The sequence below is a fragment of the Mercenaria mercenaria genome, chromosome 12 (genome assembly GCF_021730395.1).
Source record: "Mercenaria mercenaria strain notata chromosome 12, MADL_Memer_1, whole genome shotgun sequence".
Lineage (NCBI taxonomy): Eukaryota > Metazoa > Mollusca > Bivalvia > Venerida > Veneridae > Mercenaria > Mercenaria mercenaria.
This window is the reverse complement of record NC_069372.1, coordinates 43,145,519-43,161,110: the sequence shown is the minus strand read 5'-3', so window position 1 is coordinate 43,161,110 and position 15,592 is coordinate 43,145,519. Positions and strand designations below refer to the sequence as shown.

At 34.5% G+C, this 15,592-nt stretch overlaps 1 protein-coding gene across 4 annotated transcripts in view; it reads right to left on the bottom strand.

Moving 5' to 3' along the window:
* Nucleotides 1–1,978: 1,978 nt before the first annotated feature.
* LOC123533302 (uncharacterized) overlaps nt 1,979–15,592 on the bottom strand; it is an 18,582-nt gene continuing 4,968 nt past the window's right edge. For all 4 annotated transcript variants that reach the window (XM_053519885.1, XM_053519884.1, XM_053519883.1 and 1 more), the window contains exons 2-8: nt 14,757–14,987; nt 13,771–13,862; nt 8,671–8,741; nt 6,004–6,118; nt 4,626–4,684; nt 4,206–4,333; nt 1,979–3,385 (exon numbers count right to left, since the gene is read on the bottom strand). In XM_053519885.1, the coding sequence (XP_053375860.1) occupies nt 3,107–3,385; nt 4,206–4,333; nt 4,626–4,684; nt 6,004–6,118; nt 8,671–8,741; nt 13,771–13,862; nt 14,757–14,963 (951 nt within the window). In that variant the 5' untranslated portion in view covers nt 14,964–14,987 and the 3' untranslated portion in view covers nt 1,979–3,106. The remainder of the gene's footprint in view (nt 3,386–4,205; nt 4,334–4,625; nt 4,685–6,003; nt 6,119–8,670; nt 8,742–13,770; nt 13,863–14,756; nt 14,988–15,592) is intronic.

Genomic DNA, 15,592 nt, shown 5'->3' with positions numbered 1-15,592 from the left:
TCCCCTATGAATGTTTCTTTTTCTTGTTTCTGACTTAGAGATACACATATTTTATGTTCAGTTCCTCTTACGAATTAGAAATTTTATGCTCTGAATTCTGACACTATGTAAGATTGCCAAAAATGTCAAGTAAGTACTTACGCTAGTTATTTATTAACATAAATTGTTAAATCCAACAACAAATTAAATCTGTCACCACTTTCAGTTGAGTAAATACGGCAATAAGACATTGACCCGGTCAATCCATTACGATTCGATGCGTGAATTTGTTGCACATAATTAGAGGGTCGCAATGGGGTTTGTTTTCACATATAACCATGCATTTGAAGGTAACGATAATATTTAGTTGTTTACATAAAAATTTGCTGATATATGTCCATCTGTTTGTACATATGTTATGTTCTTCAAGAATGGATAAAATAAAAGAATCAATCAACCATTCTCGCGTTTAGTAATATGTAATACAAGGAACACGTTCAGACAGTAATGGTTATCTCAAGATACGAGCAAAATAGGTAGAGCTACTGTAACAGTGGTTACAGTGTAAGCTAAATGGCCGGTGAATAAGAAATCAGATTGCCGAATATACTACAAATCCTGCACAATAATGCAGTGGACCGATGTAAAACCCCGCCCGCTGGGTCGATTAAAATGCACTATACTTGCTAAAAATCTCAAAATATCTTATATTCTTATATTCAACAGACATTTATACTATAGTATATTACAGCATATGGTTGACAGTAATGGTCACAATACGAATTACATGTAGACGTTACTTCAGAATTCCAGATGCAATATCTCAAAAATATGCCGCCACGATATTTTTGAGAAATTTTGTTCTGTGTTTCATTTCCTTACATATTACTTATTCAATATCAAAAAGTTTATATTGGAATTTATTCAATCCCAAAAGTTATAATGACCAGCCTAATCATAGATCATAGTCTCTACAAGCTGGGAGCTGGTTACACAGACAAGGTGTAGGTCAGCGACGTTCACATGATATCATTAGATATTGCAGCAATACCGGCTGTTTTGTTGTTGGAGTTGGAAGCAACGATAGTGAACATTAAGAGTTTGAATGGATACATGGAGAATTTCAGCACCTTTATTAGAAAAGTGTTTAATGTTCATTCTTAATATTACACATATTCGGCGTTACGTGTTGACGAAAATAATTTTAAACACCTACATCAGGCCACACTTAAGAAAACTCAATTTTAAGTTCCGTGTGTAAAAACAGTTTCATTCTACTGTATTGCTAGTTCACATTCTAATGTCTGGAGGGAAAATAACTTGTTTGCCTATCGGTTTGATTATCAGTCCTGTCCGATCCGTATTTTAAATGGAAAGTGTTCATATTTCATAATACTTGGACACAATTTGATGACAGGACACATTTCTCATACAGAAAAGGATATTATGATCAGGGGGCATTTTGAGGACAATCTGTCCACAGAGCTGATAATACATCTTTACCTAAAGAAATTCAAAACCGGAGACAATTAAGATTTTCATGATTTTTGTGTCTTTTCTGTTTAATTGGACATCAATATAATAAAACAAATCTTAATTAAATGTCGTCATTAACTTTCAAAAAATTTAGCCACTTTCGTAACTCAATCCTACGTACCCCTTACATTGGAAGGGCAGTGTTCAGCATATGCTATATTTGTAAATGGCGTCTGGTCTCAAGGTTATAAAACTGTGTTTTGATACAAGCATCAGAATACAGCCTTACCTTTGATAAATCTCAAAACTGTGCTCAGAAAGATTTGTTTGTTTGTTTGTTTTGGGTTTTAACGCCGTTTTTCAACAGTATTTCAGTCATGTAACGGCGGGCAGTTAACCTAACCAGTTTTCCTGGATTCTGTACCAGTACAAACCTGTTCTCCGCAAGTAACTGCCAACTTCCCCACATGAATCAGAGGTGGAGGACTAATGAGTGCTCAGAAAGAACAAACATAAGTAGCAATATGAAAAATAAAGTTTATTGAGATTTCCTCATCAATGAAAAATACATTTACCTTCTCTTGAACTGTACTCACAAAATGTCAAAAGAAATATTTCCTTTATAAATGCACTCCATCAAATAACTAAAGTTAATTGTGAAGCGAAGACTTCAACAAACACAGGTCTATGCCATGTTTTTGAACATGACTTCTCCTGGTCTCGTAGGTACCAAAGACACATTTGCGAAAAATGTCTAAAGCAGGCAGTTTTTCTTCGACTTTTAAAACTAAAATCAGTTAATATATAACTTCTCCACCTTATCAAAACAAATTCTTGAGTCGCTGTGATATGTGTAGCACTTCTTAAAGAAAAATAAATAGCTGTGGTTAAAAGAGTAGCAAATATTTTACAACTAAAGTTAAATGTATGAACGCTTAACAGTTTCGTACCATTTGTAATATTTGACATTACATACTATGAACACAAATGTTTTAACACAAACAAAAATATTAATGCTAATGATTACAGTATTAAAACATCATCTATTGTACGACGACACTGCTGTTTATATTACCGAATTCATACTTTCTGGAGACTGTAAGGTAAGCAGAAAAGAAACAAAGAAACATGTTAAGTTAGTGGGTTGGCCTTTCGGTGATTTACACAAGCAGTGTTCTTGCTCTACCTTTACAGAAAGAAAGTCGCAATATAACTTGACCATGTGAGGGACATGCTTAAAATCCATCAAAAACTAAAAACAAAACAAGCGCATAACATACTTTTTGGTATAAAAATGAGATTTGGTATAAAAAATGAGATTCAGACGGCAGCCGATCTTTATCTTTCCAGATGGTCAAATAATAACCGCTCCAGCAACATATTCAGTCACAAATGCATGCACGAGCAAAGAACACTTTGCGACACTACATTAAGTTCGAAACCAGCCATTGCGAAAGCACTCAATAACAAAAGCAGTCACTGCTGGACGAACAAAGAACTAAACACTGCTATGAATCGGTAACTGCTAACCATACTTAAAAACAGTCACTTCCAATAATCGGTCACTGCTGAAAACCAGCCACTGCTTTAACTCGGTAAACGATCAATCATATTGAAAAAGCAATCACTAAAATGACTAAGCCATTTCAGCTCAAGCTGAAAACCAGTCACTCCACTGCCAGTTATCTGCACAATACAATCGCCATATATAAAAACTGTTTAATACGACAACCTGGAACATCCGTCCCATAAGTAAATCCGCTGGTAACAGGGAATCTAACCACTTTGGCAAAACTGATAGTCCATTGCACTGGTAATACAGGCGTGTTGTAAACTGCGTAATCATAAATATCATAGAACATTTCACTATGAATGGGGACCGTAGAGGTGATAGTTCAGTCTGAAGTTCTTGCAAATATGATTCTTCTGTCTGTAATGAAATAAGGACAAATGAATTATGTTATTATAATGCTTATTTAATTAAGGTCTTTGTACATTTGCACTTTGTCGAGCTGAGACAAGATACATGTATTGACCACAAGCATTCAGTCAACTTGCTGATGGCTCCAGGCTCGGTTATTTTCAAATTATTGCTGTTTGTAGTCTGTGAGATCATGCGTTCCGTTTAATATCAGCGTACTAGAATTTAGCTCAAGCCGTTGCTACGGGCTCTCATGAACAGATGAAATCAAACCGAGTCTGATATTATTTTGCTTGAGTGCATTCTATGCCTCCAACATATCTAGTTATAGATTTTATTACGCTCACTAGGCTTTACCGGACGCCTGCTTTGAAAGTCGATGCTCACAGTTAAGTGCTATTATAATTTAAGATCACTGTTACTTTAATTTGTGTCATTCCATTATCAGCTTTAAACACTGAAGAAATCATCTACTTGCCACTTTTAAAATTTCCGATATTAAAAACTCTACAACTATCGTAGCATTTAATATTAATTAAATGAAATAGTATAAACTTACTACAATAAGAAAACTGTATCTTTGTGTTTGAAAAATGTTTTAGTGGTAAGGTCATAGTGACAATGACCTGTTGCCTATGTCATTGGGACTACTTTATTTATTAACCGAATGCAAACACTATCATGACGTCCAAGCTATGCCAATGTTTGCGTTAGACCAGAACGTACTTGGTATACCTAACCATCGTTTACTTGTTTTCTTGTTAAGTTTCCATGAATACACACTACATAACGTCATAAAAATAGGTATGTTCTATCATAATTATCTTACCTCTAACTCGAAATTTTTCATGATCCTGCCAATGAGGAAAAGAATACTATACAGACGGACACCAAGCAGCAGCAAGAACAGTGGACTTAGAAATCTCTTCAGGTAAAGTAGTGCTATTTGTGCATTTTCTGAAAGAACAAAAGGGTCATAAGACAAGCGCACTGGTCATTTGACAATTTCTAACTAGTGCAAGGTCCATAACTTTCATTTTAAAGAGGCAGAACCTGCGTAATCAAATAATTAAGGTATGACAATGATAACTTTTATACAAATCTGAGTCAAAGATTTGAATTAATTTCATCAACAGATCTCTAAAGACGAAAATCCCCACCGGAGTTCATAAAGATCATGTAGGAAAATTTAATATGACTGCACAAGTGAAAATGACGTTTTACCAGTAAATCCAATTACACCACTTACCTAGAGATGTGTGAATTATTTTGTATGTCTCTGTTAACAAAGAACCTCGGGTATAAAAGCTGGAAAAAAAGAAGAAAATGTTCTAAAGTACAATAAAAGGGAATTTTAAACTGCATTTGCCTCCATTTACATTAAACATGCTATATCTATTTCAAAGTACCTTTAAAACTGTATTTGAATGGATACGATCTATGACAAGATGAACATCTGTTAACTTCGGCAAGTACTGTGAAATAATTAAACCTTAGCCTGCTGGCGACAAGTGATTCTGCCTTTGCGACCAGTGCAAACCAAGATCAGCCTGCACATCTATGCAGTCTAATCATGGTCTGCACTGTTCGCCATTCAGTCAATATCTTTTTGGTAAGCACCCCTTTTAACAGTTAATGGTACTGTCCAAAATGAAAGATGGACAAGTTCATTATAGAAATTTAGCAGTGGAAAGGTTAATATTTGCTGGGGACAAATTCTCATGAATATTGTAGCTATGTCAATTCACAAAATTAAATATCAACAAGCAAATAAAATTCCAATTCAGTTTATCTGCAAAATTTAGAATTCATGAATTCATATCCACATGAAATAGTTGTTTGGGCTGAAAGCAAGAAATTTCATGCCCAATAAATAAAATGATTTCACAGCATCTTATTGCTAAAACGCCTAAAGAGTTATATACATATATAGCAAAACAATTCATAAACTTAAAACTGGAAGCTTTTATAACAACTGACTGTTACTGCGCATGCATGGCATTTAATTATGAAATTAATGTTACAAAGCTCTACATACACAATTAATTGTTAAATTTGTAAGGTTAAATACATCATTCTGATCAGGACTGTCTACATTTGAAAGATATTACCCAATGCCTATCTTTTGCTAATTTAAAAATATTTTATCTTCAGATATTAAATTTTAGTTCAAATGTTGAAAATTCCGATCAGTTGTTTTTAACTTTACTAAATACATGAATTCTATATGTAAGGCAACATTTAAAATTAAATGTTAAATTTCATGTAGTAAAAGTTCAGCAAGTTCAAAGTTTGGGGCCAAAGTGGGATCCGCCTAACCCTATCCATATTTTCCTAACGATCTATAAAAACTTCTAATCAAATACAGATGACATCTTATAAAATTCCTACCAGTATATCTAAATTTCTCCCAACTAGTTTTTTCCCCATTTAATTTACTGCTTCTTCTGTGAAAAAAAGCAGTTTTGGGTTCAAAAGTAGTGGTGTTGGATGAGGCTAGGGGTGGGGGTGCAGCTGCAACAAAGCATATGTTCCCTCCATTCTCAAAGTTAGGGGATGGCATCCCCAGCTCCCCATCCTCCCTTCTCAATATCCTACTTTTATGAAGACATAGCAAACATTCTTACCTATACCATGTTGGAGGTGTGGCAAGAGGTTTGTGTTTCAGTGAAACTTCTTCTTTCATTGTGTATAAAATAACCATAGAAGTCAGGGTCACAAATGCTACATCACTAATAATACCTAAAAACATTTTTACATTATATTTTCATTATTATTAAACATGCATCTTTATAAAAAGACTGTCATTAGTTAAAAGCACACTTTAAAAATGAAAATACTATAAAATAAAATTTTCACATACCAAATTAAAATTCCCGTGTTAAATTTTACTTAAATTATTTAACACAAGAACTAACAGCAGTTGATTTAAAAAGACATCTGTCTGTTTGTCTGACTTACAGTCAGGAATGCAAAATATGGAATTTCTGTTAAAGATATTGTAAACTAATTTATGCAAATTAAACATTTATTATGCAAATTAAACATATGATATGCACATCCATCCGCATAACAAGCACTTTAAACTATTCATCCAACAGGGCACTTAATTAATTGTCTTGAAAATTTAGCCAAAGCATTGTGAATAAACTTTGATACTGTTGAAAAAAGAATAAACTCAACTATTGTTGAAGAAAGTCTAAATAACGCAACTAAAATATCAGCAACAGAATTATAGGTAAAAACAGGTTTGCAAGCATGCAAGCACCAATAGTAAATTAAGGCTAATTAAAAAGATGGTCATTATGGCCAAATAAAGCTCAACTGAGTCGTGGTACATATTAGTTACTGAAAGATTTTGATTAAATGTGCTCCAGCTAAAACAAAGCACACAGACCTATTGGAAGTTATACTAAGTCAAGGTTCATATTGATGGTGTATTATGTAACTTATCTGTGATCTTCTGACTACACACATTCTGTCAGTATCCATTCTGACAATATAAATTCTGTGTGAGTTACATGTACACGAAGATTGCTCAAGAAATAAGGTCTTGCATGTGTTAGCTAAGTCTCATTTATGTTAAAAGTTTGAAACATGGCAATTCTCAGTCTGTCTTGGTAAGCAAAACTCAGTTTTTATTACATTTCTCAACAGTATTTCAGTTATGTAACAGCAGGCAGCCAATCTAACCAGTGTTCCTGACTTCTGAACCTGTTCTCCACAAGTAACTGCAAACTTCTCTACATGAGTCAAAGGCAGATGATACATACATACACCTCAACCAGGGATCAAACTCATGACCAAACAAGCTATAGATCTTGCTCCCACTCTCTCTACTGAGCTAATCAGATAAGATTCCATTACGACAATCTTGCTAATTACCAAACTTGTCTGACAACTTGTGGCTATATGCATTCTATTTGATTTCTGTCAGAATTATCCCACATAATCATGTTAACAGTATCAAAATAAAAAGTTTGACTAATTCAAATGCTGTAATTCTGGTGTTACTGGAGCAATCTTGCTCATAATGATATTTGTCTGATGTCTTGCAGCCATATATTTTTTGTTAGTATCACAATGATTGCTCTGATATTAAAAATGTTTTTAAAAGTGAATTTAATTTTGACCATTTCAAGACCCATAACTCTTGAGCAACTGGTAATTATCAAACGTGGCTAAGATCTTGTATCCATGAGAAATGTGGCCTTAAGTGATTAAGAAATTTCAGTAATTCAAGGGGCCTAACTCCTGATATTCCTAGAGAAGTCTTGCCAATTATCAAACTTGACAGTAGCTTCACGAATATTGCACTGGAAATGAGATATCCTAAATTTTAACACAAAACTTCTGACAAGAGTCTGAAGGTTGACAACAGATACAGTGTGATCACATTAGCTCACCCTAGAGAACTTCTTGTGCTGGAAAGTTACCCTTTTGCTGTAGTTTATAACTAGAACTGTCACAGGAGTGACACAATACTATACCCCCACAATACGGCCTTGTCACAGAAGTATGGCAAACATAAGAAAGAAATGGTCACAAGAAGGTGCAATTTAAGTTGTACAACTTAAAGGTAAAGAAATACTTAAATCTGTCAACCGTTTCATGAGTCCAGAACCCGTAAGTTCATAGTTGGAAAGGGGCCATAACTACTTCAAATAATGGTGATTTGTAGGCAAAGTCAACCTTGACCTGTATTTTATGATGTTACACCTATGTACCAAAAATTATTTAAATCTGTCAAGCCTTTCAGGAGTTATTGTCCTGAAACCATGAAAACCAATGGACCAACAGACAAGCTTCGTTTGCGGGGGGTATAATAAATGCATTAATGTACATGCTACTGTATCAAAACAGTGCTTAGGACTGTAGTGTTCTAGTAGTTAAGGAGTTGTCCACTCAACCAGGGGGTCATTGGTTCAAGCCCTAATGGGGTCACAACAATGCCTTCTCATATGACACCATTACTGGCTTTTCCAGGAAGGAGACTCGAGTATGGTTCAAATAAGCTTGAAGCTTTCACAATCAAGCTAAACTAAATAAGTATTAACTAAAATAGTGCTCAAAAGAAAAACATTCATTTTATTTTATTTCTTCTAATATCTGTGGAACATGGTATGCACGAAAGAGAATATATCACTGCTACTAGGTGCTGATTAAAATATCCATCCATCAGATAAATGATTTGTAGTAGCAAAGCCCTTAAGACAGTTATCCTAAAGACAGATATTTCAATCCACACCTTCAACATGGGAAAAATTCTTTTAAGTTTGGCAAAAAATATGTACCTTCTACCGACATCCACATCATGTTATGAGCTGCTAGCATAAAACTGAAGCACAGTATCAATACCACTATCCTGTAAAAAAGAATAAAAATTTCTGTAGAAATGGCTGAAATTAAGCACTGACACTACATCAAAATCAATAATATTTGTGACTGTCTTTATTTTTATGGATTTTGAATTGCATCACCCTGCAAAATTTAATCTCAACAAATTCCACTTCATTTTATTTTCAGAAGTTGAAATCCACTAATTCATATAGGGACCTCCATGGCCAAGTGGCTAAGGTCGCTGCCTTCAAATCACTTGTCCCTCATCCATGTGGGTTTGAGCCTCACTCAAGGCATTGAATTTTTCATGTGTGGAAGCCATCATGCTGGCTAACAGAAGGTCAGTGGCTCTACCCGGGTGCCCGCATGTGATAAGTAATAATCGGAGGGGCACCTGGATCTGCCTCCAGCATCAAAGATGGAATGTCGCTATATGACCTAAATTGTGTCTGTGCAACGTTAAACCCAACAAAAACAAGAGCTGTCCGTAAGACAGCGCGTTCGACTTTTCTCAGTGCTTGACTCTGAATTTGAGCTTTGCCAGTAAAAAACAAAAATCCAAGTTAAAACAGGGCATAACTCTGTTAAAATTCAAATTAAAGTTATGAGAATTGTGGTAACTGGTGTAGACTTTGATAGTAAATAACTATTTTGAGTTTCAAGTCAAAAGCTTTAATAGTATTACAGAGATATTTGACTTTATCAAAAATTTTAACAAAAAAAATCGAAGTTAAAAGGGGCATAATTCTGTCAAAATTCAAACCAGAGTTATGGGGATTGTTTCTCCTGGTGTAGACTTTGATGGTAAATAAGTATTTTAAGTTTCGAGTCAAAAGCTTTGATAGTAACAGAGATATTTGACTTTATCAAAAACTTTAACTGAAAATTCTAAGTTAAAAAGGGGCATAATTCTGTCAAAATTCAAACCAGGGTTATATGAATTGTGTCTCCTGGTGTAGATTTTGATAGTAAATAACTATTTTGAGTTTCAAGTCAAAAGCTTTAATAGTAACAGAGATATTTGACTTTATCAAAAATTTTAACAAAATTTCTAAGTTAAAAAGGGGCATAATTCTGTCAAAATTCAATTCAGTGGTATGGGGATTTTTTCTCCTGGTGTAGACTTTGATAGTAAATAAGTATTTTAAGTTTCAAGTCAATAGCTTTGATAGTAACAGAGACACTTGACTTTATCAAAAACTTTAACCAAAAATTCTAAGTTAAAAAGGGGCATAATTCTGTCAAAATTCAAACCAGAGTTATGGGGATTGTTTCTCCTGGTGTAGACTTTGATAGTAAATAAGTATTTTAAGTTTCAAATCGATAGCTTTGATAGTAACAGAGATATTTGACTTTATCAAAAACTTTAACCAAAAATTCTAAGTTAAAAAGTGGCAAAATTCTGTCAAAATTCAAATTAGAGTTATGGGGATTGTTTCTTCTCCTGGTGTAGACTTTGATAGTAAATAAGTATTTTAAGTTTCAAGTCAATAGCTTTGATAGTAACAGAGATATTTGACTTTATCAAAAACTTTAACCAACAGCAACGCCGACGCCGATGCTAGGGCGAGTGCAATAGCTCTACATTTTATTCGAAAAGTCGAGCTAACAAAACAAAAAACACAATTTCGAACCCAAAAGAAATAGCCATTCTGGACAAAGCCACAAAATTCCATGCTCCCAAAATAAAATAATTTTACAGCAAATACCAGGAAAGCATAATTATATGTCTTGCACCTTTAATTCGTAAGTGTTATTACCAGATAAAAAATAAAACTCAAGTTCAGAGAAAAATAAAGTTTAGTTACAAAACAAGATGTGTAATTACATTCAAAACGTATGCTGCAAAACCAAAACCACAACTGGTGACTTAGTCAGTACCCCATCACATTATATCAATAAGCAAGGCTAGCTGCTACTTTAGCCTATTTTAACAGCAAATTTTTTGCCACTTTCAGGATATGACCTTAATAAGTTCATAACTCAAGAAGACTAAGAGTATTATACAATCAAAGCTGTATTAAGCAGTCAGCTAAAGGAGCAACACAACCTGGCTGTTTAAGGCAGGTGACTGCTTAATACAATTTGAATTTAGAACAAAAAGGTCAACTTGTGAAGTTAATCAACTGGCTGCTTAAGGCAAGTGGCTCTTTAATACAGGTGGCCATTTAGACCAGTTCAACTGCATTTCTTCACAACTGAAGAGATATGAAAATAATAAATATTGAAATCTTCAAGTATTTCATTATAATACAGTCAAAATTTTGTTCGCTCGAACTCGACAGGAAAGTCAAAATTTTGTTTGAGTTATCAGTAGTTGGAACCATCAAATAATGTTACAATTATGAATATATAAAGATTTTGCCAAATCCTGATCATTAGTTTTGACTGAAGGGTGGTGTTCAAATTATCCAAGTTCAAGCGAACGAAGTTTGATAGTACATTCATAAAATGATACGATTTCCTATAAAATCGTATGATTAAATAAATATAAACCATTTTAGGAATCAGTCTCAATTCATTTAGTTCATTATTTAAGCTTTCAACAAGTCTTTTTTCTTTAAATAAAAACTTGCCTCCTTTGCAAAAAGTTCCGAACTTTAAGGTGATCTCACGGTATGCACAAAACAGAAAAGGCAGTGTCTGTTTATCACTGGCAAAGCAAAACAGAAAGGAACAAGCAAATTCAAGTAATAGTGTGACTGGTCCCAATCCATTTTAACTATTGTAACTTCTGTCAGTTAAAATGTCACAGAAATATGTATATCAAATAAAATTTATACAGACTTGTATGTAAAAGGACGTCTTTCTTTTATAACTTGTCATAATTAGAACATAATTATGAAAAGAGACTTTACAAGATATTGCTGCAGAAGGACAAAGGTTGCAATTTTCATTTAATTAAAGGGCAAAAACTCTGGTAATACTAATTTGAATTGTTTAGAGAAATTGCTGGGTAGCAGCTAGGTGAGAATACAAACAAACATACCAAACATCAACTGGAATTGACTAATCATTACTGATTAGGTTGTGGACAGACAATAATTGCAGATTTTAAGTAATCAAAGGGCAGTAACTCTGAAAATATCTGGTCATACTAATCTGATTTTTGAAACAGTAGAAACATAATAACCAAATTTCAACTCAATGTGACTAGCAGTTACAAAGTTCTGGCTGTGGGGGGATGGTGAGACAGAGGGACAAGAGAGTCACCTTGTGGCTACTCTTTTATTCTTTCCTTTCAATATTTAAGCCATTAAAACGATTTTAGACACATAAAATAAATTGACTGAAGATAACTTATAGCTATCTGTTGTTCCCATAACCACTTAACTACTTTCTGTGTATAATGGATGGACAAACACACAGACAACACCAAAAACTACTTACCTCTGCTCTTCATGAGGGATAATAACAAATGTAAAATAATATTTTAAAGGGGCACACTTTCAAATATGTCTTTTTTTTACTAAAAAGAAGTTTATTTTTTGTATTATAAAGTAAACAAGAGGGTCATGATGACTCTGGAACACTCACCTGAGTAATATGAGCTACATGTTTCAAATGTCAAACTTATGATAAAATATTAAGAAAGTCAGTAGGTCACATTCATGGTCAATGAAATTCAGTTTTAACCCCAGGGGCATAATTTGAACGATTTTGGTAGAGGACTACTAGACAATGCATCATACCAAATATCAAAAGCCTAGGTCGTATGGTTTCAGACAAGAAGATTTTTAAAGCTTTTTCCTATATAAGTCTATATAAAACTTGGGACCCCCAGGGCAGGGCCTCTTTTCACCCAAGGGGTACAATTTGAACAATTTTGGTTGAGGACCATAAGACAATGCTACAAACCAAATATCAAAGGTCTAAGTGTTGTGGTTTCAGACAAGAAGATTTTTAAACTTTTTTTCCTATATAAGTCTATGTAAAACTTGGGACCACCAGGGCGGGGCCATATTTGATCCTAGGTGGATAATTTGAACAATTTTGGTAGAGGACTACTAGACAAAGCAACATACCAAATATCAAAAGCCTAGGTCGTATGGTTTCAGACAAGAAGATTTTTAAAGCTTTTTCCTATATAAGTCTATATAAAACTTGGGACCCCCAGGGCAGAGCCTCTTTTCACTCAAGGGGTACAATTTGAATAATTTTGGTTGGGGACCATAAGACAATGCTACAAACCAAATATCAAAGGTCTAAGTGTTGTGGTTTCAGACAAGATTTTTAAACTTTTTTTCCTATATAAGTCTATGTAAAACTTGGGTCCCCCGGGGCGGGGCCATATTTGACCCTAGGGGGATAATTTGAACAATCTTGATAGAGGACCACTAGATGATGCTACATACCATATATCAAAGCCCTAGGTCATGTGGTTTTGTACAAGAAGATTTTCAAAGTTTTCCCAATATAAGTCTATATAAGCTATGTGACCCCCAGGGCGGGGCCATATTTGACCCTTGGGGGATAATTTGAAGAATTCTGGTAGAGGACCACTACACACCAGATATCAAAGCCCTAGGCCCTGTGGTTTTGGACAAGAAGATTTTTAAAGTTTTTCCTTACGGTTGCCATGGCAACCAGAGTTCTGCATGGAATTCCTTTGAACAATTTTGAAAGGAGGCCACCCAAGGATCATTCCTGTGAAGTTTGGTGTAATTCTGCCCAGTGGTTTTCAAGAAGATTTTTTTAGAAATTGTTGAAACACGTCGCACGACGGACAACGCACGACGAACATCAAGCAGTCACAATAGCTCACCTTGTCACTTCGTGACAGGTGAGCTAATAAAAGGTAATTAAAGTGGGATCCAGGTGTATGTTTTATAGAATCACTCACTGTCTTGGCCTTACAGAAAATAAATTGAAGTAAAATAAAAGGTTATGAAATTAAGTTTTAAAGACCACTCTCACATGCCAGTCATGTCATTGGTCAGCTTCAAGACTGAGCAAAAAATCAACCAATCATATGCTGGAAGTTCAAGACTGAACTCTTAACTCTGTTTTATAACATTTGGCCCTGAAGACATGTCCCTTTAAAGCAAACTTACCAGAACTGTATATCTGAACCTTGTTGATACACGTGTAAGACTAGAACTGCTAGTATGGCATAGCACGCTGCTGAAAACACTGACAGGAGCACCTGTAAAGTTAAATCAAGTCCTGCACTGATTAGCAGCTTTTACACACATTGCATTCAGTAAAGATAGCTTAGAATTAACTTTAAAGGGCATGGTAATATGGTACATGTTCAATGCAAAATCGCACTTGACAATACTGCCTGAAATAATATAGCATTTATAACACTGCAAAGCATATCTTTGAAAAAGATTGGAACATACTATTATCTGAAACATTGCCTTACTATATTATAATAAAGCTTTCTTACAGATCAGACAAAACAATTTTAATGTAGCTGTCAAGTCACAAGAAGCTTTAATTTATAATCTTTGTTTACAAAACACGTGGTACTTTTGCCAAAAGTTATGCTTATGCCGTACATCACCATAAACGTTCCTCCGTTATGAATGCTCCCCTCATATTTACACACACATTGTGTCGTAAGTGTATGCTTTATATAATCCCTTATTTTCTTTAATGTATCCCTAAACAAAAATATAATACCCTGCCCCCTCTGCAAAATAAAATGACCCCAGGGGCATTTATCTATGGTGGGCCAGTGGTCTAGTGGTAACACGCTTGACTGTCAATCCAGAGGTCCGAGGTTCAAATCCCGGTCCAGGCACTAGAAATTTCTGAGATGCTCTTGAGTGTCTCCCACCTAACTAAGAGGTTCTTCCCTGAGGAAAGACGGCTTCGTGTGTATTGGTGCTATACACCACTATATGTAAAGCACCTTTGAATGTGTTTATCATGAAAAGGGCGCTATATAAATCTGGATATTATTTATATTATAATTATAATAATATCTAATGGTATAGATAAAGAGGTTCTTTAAAAATTTCTTTCTTGTCAGGCTTAACTTTGTTAAGCAATGACTGAAAACAATTATGACGGATCAAAAAAATTACTGCACCTTCCATTTCCAGGCCTCATCTTCATCTTCCTCTATATTTTCTGCACACCTCCTGCTACAGTGCATGACAAAGTTGAGGGCAAGCACAACCTCTACCGCTAACAGTAGCGGGTCCGACAACCATAGAATCTTGTCATATAGCCAGATAACTGGGTAAGGTATAGCCCCAAGGGGTAGGTATATCACAATCATGGCCAACACAAACATATTCAGGTAGGGTATTGCATAATGCTGAAAATAAATGAATGCGTAACTGTGATGAGTAATATGAAATAAGGTGCTACTTATAATGCAGAATGCTCATATTTTTAAAATCTCTTTACAAGAATCAACAGGTTTTAGAACATATATATTATTACTAAGCTTAACTTGTGTGACAGTGACTGTCCTGTTGCTAGCCTAGTTGTCTGTTGAAAAGCACCAGGAACTATTTGATAAATTCAATGATAAATGTTTATTGTTTCTTAAAAGTTAATAAACTGACACTACATTGTATTTCAACAACCAAAATGTATGCTACAACAATTTGTCAGGACTCAATAGAGTTTCATACATTATATCGATGAATTTCTGTCTGGAAGTAGAACAAATAATATAAGTAAAGTTTCATTTTTTTTCATTATCTGTAACCCTAGTAAAAACTCAGTATTTAAAGCTAGTTCAGAAGTGCTTAACTGTGAGGGATAAACTATAATACACCAAAGAATCAGTGAAAAACAAAAAAGAGGTATTAAAAGATAAATTGTCTACTTTATTTTAAAAAAATGACTTTGATTATTTACTCTGCACCTGCCTTTCTTCCCCAAGAAATCAGTAATCAGCTGTAATTATCACAT